The 16,474-nt window shown below is 45.3% G+C and overlaps 1 protein-coding gene across 4 annotated transcripts in view; it reads left to right on the top strand.

Moving 5' to 3' along the window:
• The first annotated feature begins 1,881 nt into the window (after positions 1-1,881).
• Positions 1,882-16,474, top strand: part of slc12a7b (solute carrier family 12 member 7b) — a 57,328-nt gene continuing 42,735 nt past the window's right edge. For all 4 annotated transcript variants that reach the window (XM_069698104.1, XM_069698103.1, XM_069698101.1 and 1 more), the window contains exon 1: positions 1,882-2,276. In XM_069698104.1, coding sequence (XP_069554205.1) covers positions 2,156-2,276 — 121 coding nt within the window. In that variant the 5' untranslated portion in view covers positions 1,882-2,155. The remainder of the gene's footprint in view (positions 2,277-16,474) is intronic.

The following is a 16,474-nucleotide window of genomic DNA, read 5'->3' as shown; positions in this document are numbered from 1 at the left end:
TACTGTCTTTGTTACTGTAGCACCACCATAACACTCTGCGAGCATCTGGTTGTTAAATCACGGTATTGATTAATACTTTGCTTTCACTATGCACAGAAACATTTCCTGGTACAGTAGAAATGGAAGCTGCTTCAGGCAGTGCTATAGATACCATTTTTATTCTATGTTTGATCTGCATGTAGCCTGGATCCAGCGCTCTATCTGCAACCACACCCACTTGCTGACTACCGTTTGAAGACTAAAGTCACAAACGTGAAGATTTATATAATGGAAAAGGTTATGCCATTTTTATATGTGAGTATTGCAGACAAAGCCTGCTTATAGGGAAACAACAGTCTAACAAACAGAATGTCTGTATTTCCATTAAGATTGTTGGGGAGTCAAGGTCCTGATAGTTAATGACATTTTCAAGAATGCTCTTGACTGCTGTAGTACCACAGCAAAATTTCCTCAGCTGTTTCAGTCCTTAGGAAGTTGCAGAGCTTAAAATATGCAATGTTTTCCTTCAATTTCATCACACTGCCTGTCCATCTCTGTCTCTTTGATATACTCGTAACTTATGTTACACCTCCTCCTTTCCTGTTTCCTGCAGCCCCCACCCTCCCCTTGTCTGCATTGATCTTGTATGTCGTCATGTTGGGGAACCAATGCAGTGGGCGGGTAACTTGTTCTGGGTGTGTCTCTCTTCATGGGTTTGATAGCTAGAGGTCTAGAGCTGTAGCTTTATGAAAGAATGGGTCATCTGTGTTCATTTTTATTGTTCTGTGCTTAAGCAGTATTTCCCATAACACATGGGTGTTGGTTAGTGTGAGACCTAATACCCTGTCTCTTCATTGCAGGAAAAGACTCATTGTTTTTACAGATTAGTGATAAAGTCAGATTAGTGATAAGGTCAGGTGATGGAGTTGATTATGAGCTGCAATACAGAAGCTCAACATAACATTTTCCAAAGGAACGGTAGAATAGTGAATAAGAATGATGTTTTTATTCTTTTCTTTCTTATGACAGTTATACTATTTGAGGAAGTTGATGAGGTAACTGTTTTTTTTCTCCTGAACTGCCTGTTACACTGTTGAAAAAAAGTTGGCCTCTCAACACACTCCGAGTTTGAATTTAACAACAAGCCTGTAATTCAGTCTCAGAGGAGTGTTTGTCTCTGTTAACAATGTATTTCATTTGGGAGGCTGTTCTGAAGAGATTAGAGCTTGAAATGACTTGCATCCCCACGCCATCCCTCCTTCGATTCCTCATCCCCCCTTCTTATTTTATTGTTGCCATAATGTTACAGCACATTGATAATGACATGTTCATGTCAAGTAAAAGTGGAAAGTGTTTGTTAGCATGTGCAAGCTCTTGCTCTTGTCCAGCTAGCTCTCTAAAGGGGTGTGTGTGTGTTTTTCAGACAGCCAGTATACATCCTTTAAACAGCACTACCCATCTCTGACTATGCAGGGTCAAATAACACTGCATAGGAAGTGAGGAAATGTATATGTGGGTATTTGTGTGCAAAACTTTTCCTGAATGGAGCAGCTCTGGACTTCCTCCTCTCTTTGAACAAAGGCAGACATTACCAGCTTTTGTTGAGTGTGAGACAGAGCAGCATTCCTGGGCAGGGACTCTAGCCTCAGGGACAGAAAGAGCTGTATATGTGCTCTCACAAACTGATGAGCACCAATGCATGTCATGTTTACTGCAAGTGTGTGTGTGTGTGTGTGTGTGTGTGTGTGTGTGTGTGTGTGTGTGTGTGTGTGTGTGTGTGTGTGTGTGTGTGTGTGTGTGTGTGTGTGTGTGTGTGTGTGTGTGTTTGAGTACTGCCCCCATTGGGCGGGGCAGCCCTCCTCTTCCTTATTTGGATAGTTGGTGTGGTGGGGGTCGGGGTCACATGGGTGGACAGCAGAATCCTAGCTATAGGAACGAAAACTTAGAAGTAAGACTCAGAGTCTGCCAAGGACAACAAAGTACACAAGGGCAGTAAGTCTGACCAAAAAAAGCAAACAACTGAGGACAAGAGCAAGAAAGAAGAGAGACAGTTGTTGGACGGAGGAAGAGAAAGAGAAGCAGCTGAACAGAGAGAGGGAGAGGGAGGAGACAGGAGAGAGAGAGAGATAAGAGTGCCACAAACAGGAGACATTGAGAGGAAGCACATGGTGTAAAAATGCCCACCAACTTCACTGTGGTCCCGGTGAAGGACAACACAAGAAAGCCAAAAGAGAGGAACGAGGAGGAGTATGTGGATGACAACAATGTTCTGAGAGAGGAAGAGGAGGAAAATTCAGGTGAGATTGAATGCTTTATGTACCTCCTGGTGGGTGACAAATGCAAATGGGGACACATTTACTTGAAGTGAGACACAGACATTTGCTGCACCTTTTTAAGCTGATACCCATTTTTACTTTTCTGTCGAGACAGTGGATAGAGAAGTAGCTCGGGAAAGTTCCAGACTTTGCTCACAGTATCCAGTGCAAGCTGATAATTTGACTTTATTGCAATGGTAACGGTTGCCTATATTTTTCAGAAAAACTGTTTATGGGTGTGTGCGTGGGCGGATAATGTGCAGGGAAGACTGGATTTTTGGGAAGGCGTGTTCATTTTCCAGCGGCTGCATGACATTAGGGTTTCCCTCACACGCTACATCCACTCAAGGGAGTTTGACATGAATTTTGTTCCATAACGGTGTATGATGCGGTAGCAAATACAAGTCCAACGCCCATACTCTAATTGGAACACAAATTACTTTATCATCTCCTAACATCTCTCTGTGTTGATTACCATTGACATGCAATTTCCACCATGACTCACCCTCTGTACACCTTTCAGTGAACCTCATCGTGTTACAAACAACAGGATAACAGAACTTTTACATAATGCCTTGGCTCAGGCCTGACACATATTTCCTTGTGGACCTTGCTGGACCAAAACCCAACGCATAACATGAACACAAATAGCACTTTTGTATTACATGTGAGGTGTTTCCCCAAAGGATAGAGTTGTAGCAGTGGAGGTGAAGCACACATGCATGTTATTTGTTTTTATTTAGTTTTTGGTGCTCTGGAAAAGATTTTGTGCACTCACTTTTACTGAACATAATTAAACTATAATCTTCATGACACTTATTGACATTTATTCAACAAAAAAATATATATTCGGCAACCGCATATATAAAAGCTGAAAATACATATGTGATTTGACTAACAAGCTATTAGTTTTCTGTTTGACCTATATCACCCTTTACGTCCACTTGGAGTTAGCTAGCTCCTAGCTAGCTGTCATTCATTCTCCCAGTTCTTCATTCTGAATTGTGCTTTTTTTCCCCAAAATTAACTTGCATACTTTCACATACCAATTGTTCACCGACATTTAGTTAATGAGTTATTAATTCAGGAAGTTTGAATATGCCAATATCTTTCCATCGAATTTGTGTTTACTCGTGTATTCCAATCAAATGAGTGTGTTTGTTGTAACGTTACTGAGACATTTAAGCAAGTTTGCAGGATTGTTTTCACCGTGACTAATCACCTTTGCTTCCTTATTGCTGACATCTAACCAGTGCTTGTTGTTATAATTATTGTCCTCTCATTATGAGTTTCTCATTTATATTCTTCACTCACTGGTGTGTGAATTGACTTTGATCTGAAAACGTCCTTCCCTCTCTCTGAGTTCTGCTAACAGTATCAACTTGACATCAACCTGTCTGAATGCATACAGCCAGCACAGAACATTCAACATAAAGAGGAGGTTATGGAGTGCATGTTTAACAAACTCCTCTCCGACACTGCATGTTTTTGTTAGTTAAGTTGCTGCTTTTATAGCACTTCACATGGCGCTGAGCAAATCAATGCCCAGTGTTTAATTTTTGCTGTGGAGCTGCAATTACGGCTGCATGCTTGGTAAGATTTTACAGACTCTGGGAGAGAGAATGGCATTTTATTGGGATGGTTATACAGGATATCATACTGCGTTTCCACTGTGATGGTTTGTGTGCTTGCAAAACATTTGTCTCTGACAAAGGCTCTAGTGATAACAACAGCTGGTGAGCAGGGGATGACATGTCACAGAGGCCATGCTCTTGATCTGAAGCCACAAAATTATGTGCAGTAACTTGGCTTGTAGAAGCATCAGGACGACACATGCCCTTTGGTTTTCACTGATACTATTTAAACAAGGTCCATTATATTGTTTACTCAAATCTACAGGTCCCCTACAATAGATTTAAGCTGTTCATCAGTCAAAAACAATGATAAAAACGGTATCGTCTAAGCTGTCTGATTTGGTGAGAACATGATGGCTACGTTATGGTCAAATGATTAGGGTTCTTGATAGCGTAAATGTTGTTGGCTCAGGAGCTTGTCGGGAGGACACAGTCAAATAGCCTTCACTGTTATTGATTATGTTGCTGGCTTGCTTCCCGTTGGCTAAGTGGGGGGAGGTTAGACCCCACCCCCCTGCTGTAATGTAATGGACTCCAGTTTTTCTCATTAACTCTGAATTCCCTTTTTCCTCTTCTCCCTCTCTCATACTTCCATAGCTTATTCTCTCCTGAAAGGGATGTTGGTGTCCTAGCTTACTCTGCATCTCATAAACCCATAAAGTTCTCATAAAGTTTTAACTCCTGACACATTTCCTGGATACAGTGTTGGTCCAGCAAGTGAATACATAAAGCAGATGATGCACTAAATGCGTTAAAGCTTTATTTTGAGTAAAAAACAAAAATAAAGCTTTCTCTATTTTTCAATGGTCAACCAAACAAATGCAAACTTAAATAAATATAACCAACTCCTGGCCTTAGAGTAGGGCCTCTGCTGTTCTGTCGCATATCTGCACTTTACCTTTCCTTAAAGACAAGCCTCTAGATTTTCAGATAAACATCAGCTGGTTGTTTAGTAAAACAACCAGTTTAGTTGTTCAGTAAAAAAAACTGTTTGTGGCATCCCTTTGTGTCTTTTTTAGAACAGCAAAAGAAATTCTAAGTGCAGTTGTGGGTGTGGAGAGAAAGCTCAGTGAGTCAAAGCTGAATTTTCAGTTGTGAGAATATTTTGCCCAATTCGGTACAATTGGACTCTCTCATGTGCAATGCACTTTGACACATATTGACTTATCTTTTGCCAATAAAACACTGTACACTATTGTCTGTGCCCTCAGCTCCACTTTTAAAAACATTTGAAACCCACTTTAGTGTTGTTGCACAGGTGTGACGGTGCTCTGTAAGTGTCACTGTGTGTAACTGGACTGAACTGAAAGTTTGATCATGTACAGCTAAATCCCGTAACCAAGCCGTGATAGTTTTTCTGGAAATACATATGTAATGCTTTGAATTAATGCTGTGTCGAATGGTCCTAAATCCCTTTCATCAGCTCATTATTTCATTGGTGACATTTAGAAAAACAAAATCACCTGAACTAAGCCAATTGTTAAGTTGATGGCAAGAGTTCTGTGACTGAGGGACATAAACAATTAGGCTCATTAAGCGTCTGTATTAGAGTGGGTTTAGATTAATAAAACATGTGTCTCATAATCCCTGCTGCATAGGACTCGCAGATCTTGGACAGAACACACTGTTCCAGAAGGGAGTGAGCAGAATATGGGTGGAGTGGAGTGGGATGGTGTGTGAGTATGAGAGTGTACGTAATGGTCAAAATTTCTGTGGGAGGTGGCTGGTCTCGGAGTGAAAAGGCAGTGTAGTGCAGATCTCTAGTATGGACTCCCCAAGAATGAATGGAGGTTCAGCCCTGACTTTTGCAATGATAACGGGGTTTCCTACTTATGACTAAACGTAGGTATGATGTGGAGTTTGTAGCCTCAATAGTAATAGTATTACAAGTGTTGGTAGTGGTTGGTTGTTACCCACTAATAAACCACTTTCTTTCAAAGCTAAATGCAAAGCTGCTATAGTACAACTGGTAAATACAATAATTTTGTAATTCTGTTTAGGCTGAAAGTAAGCAGGTGCCTGTGGTTCTACTGCCTCTGTCCTTTTGCCTGTGTGCCCATCTGTCCCAGACATGTGTTTCCTGTTTATTTCCCAGGCAGGTCTGGTTCTGTTTAAAGCTCTGTGTATGTATGTGGCAGTCTGTATTTTTGTTTCTTCTTCTCACCCTCTCAGTTAACTCTACAGTTTCCTATACTTTTGCATACTACCCACTGCCAGCTGCATTTCACAAGCAGTAAATGGAATTTGCTTTCAGCAAACTGCCATACAAGCAAACTGTAATGCAGGTCTGATGAGGTTGGAATAGTAGTTTATGATCTAGTTGAGTAACGCATGCTCAACTGTAAGTGGATTTGAGAAACTCAAACCTTTTACTTTGTCTAAAAGAACCCCATAATGACATTTAACTCACTACTTCATCTTTACATGATCAAACATTTAATCAAAACTCACAGGTTTGTGAGCTGAACCCGACAAAACAGGCGAAAGCTGACAGCAGTCCTACTCACTGTGCAACGTAGTTCCAATATTATGAAACCAACATAAGTATAATTACACGGTATCCTGAAAAAATGGCTTTGACAGCACTGAATTGATTCTTTTGATTGACTAATTGTGAGGTGTGCTTATAAACGGACCCAAATGCAGACACACAGCAAAGTCTCTTTGGAACCAGGTATTTACTTCTCCCAGGCAGAGATAGCAAACAGGAAACACACAAAAATCTGAGCGGGGGCGTGGCCTTGCTGGGGAAATCCCGAGGTCCTCCTCAGCGAGCGGCAGGCTGACGTAGCTTTGTGGGAATCCCGGGGTCCTCCACAAATGCAGCAGAGAGAGACAGGATCGACTGTGTGACAGTCTCTACACAGGATGGCCAAACCTTCGACAGCTGATCTCCGAGGAACGAACTGGAAGGCTTCTTCATACATTGATACCCGAGGCTTGACAGTGGACGGCAAGGCAGGGTCAACTGTGTGACACTCGAAGCTCGACACAAGATTGCCAAGATTGCAGCAGATGATCTCCGTGGAATGATCTGGAATCTTCTTCGTTCAGGTGAATGCCTGAGGCTCGACGCTGAACGGCAAGTACTGGAAACAGACGGGAGACAGAACCGGAGTTTCTCAAGAACAGAGACAGACAGACTTACGGGACGTAATGTCGGATAGTTTAACGGACGGACTGACGGCGAGCTGAAGGAAGACCGGGGTATTTAATCCAGCTGGAGGTGATCAGTGGAATGAGCTCCAGCTGGATCTCTGGAGATGCGTGAGTGGGCGGAGCTCGGAGGAGGGTACTGCAGGAGAGAATAAACAAACAGAAGCACATGGCAGACAATAACAAACAGACAGGGGAATGACAGTACACATGAGGAGAGGTGATCGGGGGTAAAACAGAGGAAAACACACTCGGATCAGACAGGAATCCTAACAGTACCTCCCCTCAACAGGAGCCTCCTGGTAAACCGCCCGGTTTGTCGGGGTGCTCTTGGTGGTAGGTGTGTACCAGCTCCGGATCTAAGATCCGGGAGCGGGGTACCCAGCACCGTTCCTCAGACCCATATCCACCAGGTATTGGAACCCCCAACCTCATCGATGGACATCCAGGAAACAATTTACCGTGTAGACGGGACCACCTTCGATGAGTCGGGGGGGTGGAGGGGGTTCGGCCGTAGGGTTTAAGGGGCTGGAGGCTACGGGCTTGAGACATGGAATACTGGGTGGATTCTCATGGAGGTAGGTAACTGTAACTTGACTGTGACGAGGTTGATGATGGTGGTGATAGGGAGGGGACCAATGTATCTAAGGGAGAGTTTCTTAGATTCGGTGCGTAGGGGTATATCTCTGGTTGTAAGCCAAAGTTGTTGTCCGGGGCGGTAGACAGGAGCAGGAACCCGACGTCGATCTGCCACCCTCTTATTTTGTTCCGCTGTGCAGAGTAGGGAGGCACAAGTCTCCTTCCACACCCACCTACAACGGCGGGCATTGATCTGAATGGAAGGAACCGCTAGGGAACAGGGGAGGTTGGTAACCCAAGGAGGCCTCAAAGGGGGATAGTCTGGTGGCTGCTGACGTGTGGGAGTTGTGGGCATACTCCACCCATGGGAGGTGACGGCTCCAGGATGAGGAGTTGGTGGAGGTCACACACCGAAGGATGGCCTCCAGCTCTTGGTTCAGCCTCTCCATTTGTCCATTTGTCTGGGGGTGGAACCCCGAGGAGAGGCTGGCCATGGCTCCGATGTTCCGACAAAAGGCTTTCCAGACCTGGGAGGCGAATTGCGGACCCCTGTCCGAGACAATGTCCGTGGGGATGCCGTGGAGCCGTACGACGTGCTGGGTCAGCAGGTCAGCAGTTTCCCGGGCTAACGGGAGCTTGGTGAGAGGGATAAAGTGTGCTGTCTTGTAAAAACGGTCAACAATAGTTAAAATGACTGTGTTGTTGTCAGACGGGGTAAAACCAGTAACAAAGTCCAGGGCAATATGGGACCATGGGCGTTGGAGAATGGGCAGAGGTCGTAGTAACCCCACAGGGGGTCGGTGCGAGGCCTTGTTCGGGGTGCACGTGGTGCAGGCTTGTACATAAGCCCGGGGGGAGTCCTCGAGGGATGGCCACCAGAAGGTCCGACGAAGCCAGTTGAAGGTACGGTGGATCCCAGGGTGGCCCATCGCAGGACCCTGGAATGGACGGACGGAGGTATGAACAAACGGTCTGGGGGACCCCCTCCAGGATCACGCTGGGTGCGCTGGGCCTCACGCACTGCAGGCTCAATCTCCCAGGTAAGGGCACCAAGCACGCAGGAGGGGAGTAGGATGGTGTCAGGGTTAGGGCTTCCATCGTCTGGGGCAAACTGACGGGGGAGTGCATCTGGCTTAGTCTTGTGAATAGGTGATCGTGAAATTAAAACGGGCGAAAAACAATGCCCATTGGGCCTGGTGAGAGTTGAGGCGTTTGGCGGTGTGTATATATTCTAGGTTCTTATGATCTGTGAGGACCACAAAAGGATGCACTGATCCCTCCAGCCAGTGCCTCCACTCTTCCAATGCTTAATTCACGGCTAGCAGTTCGCGGTCTCCCACGTCGTAGTTCCGTTGGGCCGGGGAGAGCCTTTGGGAGAAGAAGGCACAGGGACGGAGCTTTGAGTCGGGGCCCAAACGCTGGGACAGCACTGCCCCAACTCTGGTGTCCGAGGCGTCCACCTCGACAATAAACTGAAGACTCGTCGGGATGTACCAGGATGGGTGCTGAGGCGAACCGCTCCTTAAGGGCCAGAAAAGCCTGATTGGCCTCGGGAGTCCAAGTAAAGTCCACCTTGGTGGAGGTGAGACGAGTCAAAGGAAGAGCTGTCTGACTGTAGTCCCGGATGAACTGCCTGTAGAAATTGGGGATCCCCAGGAACTGCTGAAGCTTCTTACGGGAGGAGGGCACAGGCCATTCGGTCACTGCTCTGACCTTCTCGGGGTCCTTTGTGACCTGGCCCTCCTCGATGTAAAACCCCAGAAACTGGATAGACGGGACGTGGAACTCACATTTCTCAGCCTTGACAAACAGCCGATTCTCCATGAGCCGCTGGCGGACTTGGCAAACGTGGTGACAGTGCTCCTGGGGGGTGGTAGAGTATATGAGGATGTCGTCCAAGTAGACAAACACGAACCGGTTTAGGAAGCCTCTGAGAACGTCATTGACTAGGGCCTGGAAGACGGCAGGGGCATTAGTCAGGCCGAAGGGCATGACCAGATACTCGAAATGTCCGAGGGGAGTGTTAAACGCCGTCTTCCATTCGTCTCCTTCTCGGATTCATACCATTATGGAGGTCCAACTTGGTGAAGATGGTTGCCCCCACGAGAGACGCGAAAACAGAATTAATCAGGGGGAGAGGATATTTATTCTTGGTTGTGATCTGGTTTAGACCCCAGTTATCGATGCAAGGGTGCAGGGTCTTGTCCTTCCTGGCCACAAAAAAGAACCCTGTTCTTAGTGGTGAGGAAGAGGGACGGATGATACCAGCGGCGAGAGAGTCCGTTATATATTTCTCCATTGCCTCACGTTCTGGTCTAGACAGGTTGTAGAGGCGACTGGTGGGAAAGGGGGTGCCAGAGAGAAGCTCAATGGCGCAGTCATACAGCCAATGGGGTGGTAGTGAAAGGGCTTGTTCTTTACTAAAAGTCTCCCCAAGATCAGCGTACTCCAGGGGAACAGAGGATAGGTCGGGTCCCGTCACGGAGCTGCTGGGAGCGTTCTCCTGCAGGGGAATGGCTGACTTGAGGCAGCGAGAGTGGACTCCAGCTCAGGACTCTGCCCCCAGCCCAATTGATCTGGGGGTTGTGGTCCTGGAGCCAGGGATGGCCCAGAACCAGGGGCATTTTAGAAGTCGGGAACACATAAAACCGGGTCTTGTGTCGGTGGTTGCCAGACACAAGCAGAGGAATGGGCTGAATCTGGTGAGTGATGCGCAGTAGTGGACTGCCGTCCAGAGCGCTCACAGACAGAGGGCGCTCGAGCGCCTCCACACGGATCCTGTGGGTGGAAATGAATGTGGAGTCCAAAAAGTTCTGTTCGGCTCCGGAATCAATGAGGATCGAGATAGAACAAGGACCTGATGGTGGGCACAGGTTGGCCAGCAGGATCAGGCGGGACTTGGGATGGGGGAATCTGGTGGAGTCGCTCGCCAGTATCCTTACTCTTACTGGCGAGCTCTCTCTCTTTCCGGGACAGGTGGACCTGTCCCAGCTGCATCGGCACCTCCTGAGTCTGCGGAGGAGGTGTGGTGTCGGCGACCCCTCCGGTGACAGGAAACGGAGGGGCGTCGTCGTCGACCTGGCTGGACGCTAGTGGCCTGGCGTCGGCGACCCGTTCGAAGACAGGAACAGGAAGGACAGGAACAGGTCCAGGAAAAGGAACAGGAACGGGAACAGGAGGGACAGCATCGTTGCTCCGTAGGCTGCCCTGTAAGATCCGGCGAGCCAACTCCCTGGCCTTAATGGCGTCTGGATCGCTTGCTGGGGATGGTGACCTTGATACAGAGCTGAAGACGCTGTCGTCGGGTCTGAAGACTCTGAAAGATTCCGTGGTCGGGACAAATGACTCATGGGGCGATGGAGAGTCCACGGCTGTCGGTCTCTTGGTGGGCTGGCGAAGCAGAGTGAGGTCCCGTATTAAAGCCCTGAACTCTGCCACTTGGGATCCGATGGCTCATTGGGAGTCACTCAGACCCTGTAGCAGGTGGTGGTGTTGACTGAGGAGAATTCCTTGTTCCACGATCGCCCTCTGCAGGTGATCTGCAGGAGGTGATCTGGCTGCGGCTGCTGGATCCACGTTGGTCAGTCCGTTCTGTTGTGAAGTGTGCTTATAAACGGACCCAAATGCAGACAAACAGCAAAGTCTCTTTGGAATCAGGTATTTATTTCTTCCAGGCAGAGATAGAAAACAGGAAACACACCAAAAGTCTGAGTCCAACAGAGAGGAAGAAAACTCCTCTTCCTCTGATCTCCTCTCCGGCACAGAGGAGAAACTCCGTTCACGACGCGGACGGCTGAGATTGCCGACATGAACCAGTCTCTGGAGTCCAATGCGCGTGTATGTGCTATTCCGTTCTGAGCCGGAAGTTGGTTCCTCCGCGAACGCGGCTGGCAGGCTGACAGACAGACAGGCAGGCAGAACGCAGCGGGGGCGTGGCCTCGCTGGGGGAATCCCGAGGTCCTCACTGGGGAATCCTGCGGTTTCTCCACAGCCAGTGGCAGGCTGATGTAGCTTTTTGGGAATCCCGAGGTCCTCCACAAACGCAGCAGAGAGGCAGGATCACCTGTGTCGACAGATGGTCGCTGAGGAACGAACTGGAAGGCTTCTTCGTACAGGTGATACCCGAGGCTCGACACTGGACGGCAAGGCAGGGTCAACTGTGTGACACTTGAAGCTCGACACAGGATTGCCAAGATTGCAGCAGATGATCTCCGTGGAACGATCTGGAATCTTCGTTCAGGTGAATGCCCGAGGCTCGACGCTGAATGGCAGGTACTGGAAACAGACGGGAGTCAGCTGGTGCAATGTCTCGCAACTAATTAGGTTAAATGGCTGGTTGAAACTCCACCATGCTAAGACAAAACCATATATAAACATTATACAGAAACATCGTTACCTACTCATTTAATATGCACTGAGGCAAAGTGGAAAACTATCCTGTCGTCTGACAAATCAAAATTGGAGATTCTTTTTGGAAATCATGGATGCTGCATCCTCCACGCAAAAGAGAAGAGAGACTACCTAGTTTGTTATCTGCACTCAGTTAAAAAGCCAGCATACGTGATGGTACAGGGAGGCATTACTGCATATGGTATGGGTAGCTCACACATCTGGGAAGGAACAATGAATGCTGAACAATATATAAAGGTTTTGGAGCAACATATGCTGCCACCCAGACAACATGTCTTTTAGGCAAGGCCTCGCTTATTTCAGTAAAACAATGTCAAACTGCATTCTGCAAGTGTTACAATAGCATGGCTCTCTAGTAGAAGAGTCCAGATGTTAAACTGGCCTGCCTGCAGTCCAGACCTGTCACCCATTTAAAAAATGTGACGCATCATGAAACAAAAAATACAACAAAAAGGGACCCTGAACTTTTGAGCAGCTGAAATCGTACAAGGCAAGAATGAGACACCATTTCAATTGAAAAACTCCAGCAACTGGTCTCTTCAGTTCCCTAACATTTACAGAGTGTTGTAAAAAGAAGTGATGCAAAACAGTGGTAAACATGCCCCTGTCCCAACTATTTTGAAACATGTTGCCTGCATCAAATTCAGAAAGAGCATATGTTTTACATAAAACAATAACATTTCTCGCTTTCAACACTTGAAATGTTTTCTTTGGTCTATTTGCAATTAAATATGGGTTTATGAGATGTGCAAATCATTGCAATCTCTTTTTATTTACATTTTACAGTGTGCAGTACAATATGTATTCAGGCAGACGGTCGTACCCTCTCTGACTGCTGCTTCCTATTTGCTGATCAGTGATCTTGTCTGCACCAGTTCCCTGCTCTCAATATGGTGTCTCTGATAAGCCCTTCACCAATAAGCATGCATGTGGTTTTATGGCTTTCCATTTTACCACTATCTTTTCTTTAACTGTCAGCTTTTTTTTTTTTTTTTTTTTTTTTTTAGTTTTTGTGAGGCCCTAAGGGTTCATGTGGCTTTTGTTTACATTGGTTCATAGACTGTACAAACATGGTAAACTCCTGCAGTTGAGGCTTTTTAGCTCTGTTTAGTTTTCCACACACTGCAGTTTTGGCATTTGTTTTCAGGAAAAACATTTTTCATGTGTTTAAATTCTGCACAATGTGGGTATGACATTGTTGATCAGACATGCTTTGACAAACAAAACAAACCAATAAACAGAGCCAAGCCACCATTTAATAGCTTAACAAATGTACCCGCTCTTTGGTGTGGTCACTAAAAATAAGTATGAAATATATATTAAAAAAAAATGTAGGCAACACTATTGATTTGCCTATGGGCAAAGGGCCATGTGGTAACAAGCTGCAGGCTCTCTCAAAATCACCTCTGCTGAAAGCTGAAGTTTGTGTGTGTCATTTAAATTATTGGCAACTTCAGAGATTACTTATGATCTCACTGTGTAGGTAAAATAAGACTAAATCTCCCCTTGCTAATTAATAATAATCTAAGATGATCTTGTAACACAGCTTTGCCGTTGATGGAGACTTTACAATAGTTCTGTGCTCTTGCTTGTTTAATTGTTAAAAAATAAATAATTGGGCATTGTACATTTATTCAAATAATTATGAGTAAACACTCTTCTCTGCTTCATTTGTTTGGATACATCCCACAAAGCTTTGATACATCCCACAAACCTTTGTAACATCTATTTGTATTGCTGTAGTCCAGAACCTGATGTTAGTAGCACAACCGCCATCTGCTTTGTAGCAGCCATCCTATCCTTCTAAATTGCCTTGGCTACATTTACAGTGGACAATGTGAATTATTAGAGACAGGTTAGAGAAGGGTCTGGTGGGATCATAAATGATATCCTTGAATGTAGCTTGCCAACTGCAGCTTCCTTTCATTGATAACGGGTATTGGAAGGCAGTTTGCATGTACAGTGGGTACGGAAAGTATTCAGACCCCTTTACATTTTTCACTCTTTGTTTCATTGCAGCCATTTGCTAAAATCAAAAAAGTTCATTTTATTTCTCATTAATGTACACTCAGCACCCCATCTTGACAGAAAAAAACAGAAATGTAGAAATTTGTGCAAATTTATTAAAAAAAGAAAAACTGAAATATCACATGGTCATAAGTATTCAGACCCTTTGCTCAGTATTGAGTAGAAGCACCCTTTTGAGCTAGTACAGCCATGAGTCTTCTTGGGAATGATGCAACAAGCTTTTCACACCTGGATTTGGGGATCCTCTGCCATTCTTCCTTGCAGATCCTCTCCAGTTCCATCAGGTTGGATGGTGAACGTTGGTGGACAGCCATTTCCAGGTCTCTCCAGAGATGCTCAATTGGGTTTCGGTCAGGGCTCTGGCTGGGCCAGTCAAGAATGGTCACAGAGTTGTTCCGAAGCCACTCCTTTGTTATTTTAGCTGTGTGCTTCGGGTCATTGTCTTGTTGGAAGGTGAACCTTCGGCCCAGTCTGAGGTCCAGAGCACTCTGGAAGAGGTTTTCTTCCAGGATATCTATGTACTTGGCCGCATTCATCTTTCCTTCAATTGCAACCAGTCGTCCTGTCCCTGCAGCTGAAAAACACCCCCATAGCATGATGCTGCCACCACCATGTTTCACTGTTGGGATTGTATTGGGCAGGTGATGAGCAGTGCCTGGTTTTCTCCACACATACCGCTTAGAATTAACGCCAAAAAGTTCAATCTTGGTCTCATCAGACCAGAGAATCTTATTTCTCATAGTCTGGGAGTCCTTCATGTGTTTTTTGTCAAACTCTATGCGGGCTTTCATATGTCTTGCACTGAGGAGAGGCTTCCGTCGGGCCACTCTGCCATAAAGCCCCGACTGGTGGAGGGCTGCAGTGATAGTTGACTTTGTGGAACTTTCTCCCATCTCCCTACTGCATCTCTGGAGCTCAGCCACAGTGATCTTTGGGTTCTTCTTTACCTCTCTCACCAAGGCTCTTCTCCCACGATTGCTCAGTTTGGCTGGACGGCCAGGTCTAGGAAGAGTTCTGGTCGTCCCAAACTTCTTCCATTTAAGGATTATGGAGGCCACTGTGCTCTTAGGAACCTTGAGTGCTGCAGAAATTATTTTGTAACCTTGGCCAGATCTGTGCCTTGCCACAACTCTGTCTCTGAGCTCCTTGGACAGTTCCTTCGACCTCATGATTCTCATTTGCTCTGACATGCACTGTGAGCTGTAAGGTCTTATATAGACAGGTGTGTGCCTTTCCTAATCAAGTCCAATCAGTTTAATTAAACACAGCTGGACTCCAATGAAGGAGTAGAACCATCTCAAGGAGGATCAGAAGAAATGGACAGCATGTGAGTTAAATATGAGTGTCACAGCAAAGGGTCTGAATACTTATGACCATGTGATATTTCAGTTTTTCTTTTTTAATAAATTTGCACAAATTTCTACATTTCTGTTTTTTTCTGTCAAGATGGGGTGCTGAGTGTACATTAATGAGAAATAAAATGAACTTTTCTGATTTTAGCAAATGGCTGCAATGAAACAAAGAGTGAAAAATTTAAAGGGGTCTGAATACTTTCCGTACCCACTGTATGTGCTCACCGTTTCCTTCAAATTGTGAGATAGTGACACCACCTGGAGAAGGGTGGACGTGTGTGTGTGTGTGTGTGTGTGTGTGTGTGTGTGTGTGTGTGTGTGTGTGTGTGTGTGTGTGTGTGTGTGTGTGTGTGTGTGTGTGTGTGTGTGTGTGTATTTGTGATGTCTGTGGTCTATGTTCTGCCAGAGTTCATTGTTTAGCCTGCTTTGGGTGGAGACTAATTTGTTTTGAGGAAAAAGGTTTGCCTGTCTGAGAAGTCACATGATTACATTGTTATTCTTACATGACTGCAATTCATTTACATGTAAGTTCAGAACAGATGGGAAGGACTTTGTGAAATAACAGAATGCTGTTTCATTGTATTTGCATATGATTTTGAAAGTAGTGTAAATACTACAAGGTGAGTGTCAATTCATGAACCAACCAATGTATTAACTGTGGTTTCTGTTTCATTCTAAATGTTCACTGTTTGGAATTTTTGATGATGTTGAGTGTAAGTCATAGAGTACCTAATTGTAGAATACCCATTTTCATTTTAACGTATTGGAGCAACTAGCTATAAAATGCAAGAGAAAAATCAGACATCATTACACAATATACAGTATATTTGTTTATTATACTGAATGCATAGAAAGGCAAAAATAGGCATCAAATGTTTGAGACATCCGAGTAACACACCAGTCCTTTTTATCTCGGTTAAAATGATCTGTTCGACGGTTTTTAGTCAGTTTCTTTTTACAACAGAACATAAGAAGTATCTGAATTCTGTTCATATAATATAATAAGACCATATGATAAGGT

The sequence above is a fragment of the Brachyistius frenatus genome, unplaced genomic scaffold, assembly GCF_029030835.1.
Source record: "Brachyistius frenatus isolate BFR_SWC_R1_liver_20210118 unplaced genomic scaffold, ASM2903083v1 Contig_25, whole genome shotgun sequence".
In the NCBI taxonomy this organism is placed as follows: Eukaryota; Metazoa; Chordata; class Actinopteri; family Embiotocidae; genus Brachyistius; species Brachyistius frenatus.
The sequence above is the reverse complement of the archived record's forward strand: the minus strand, read 5'-3'. Positions and strand labels throughout refer to the sequence as shown.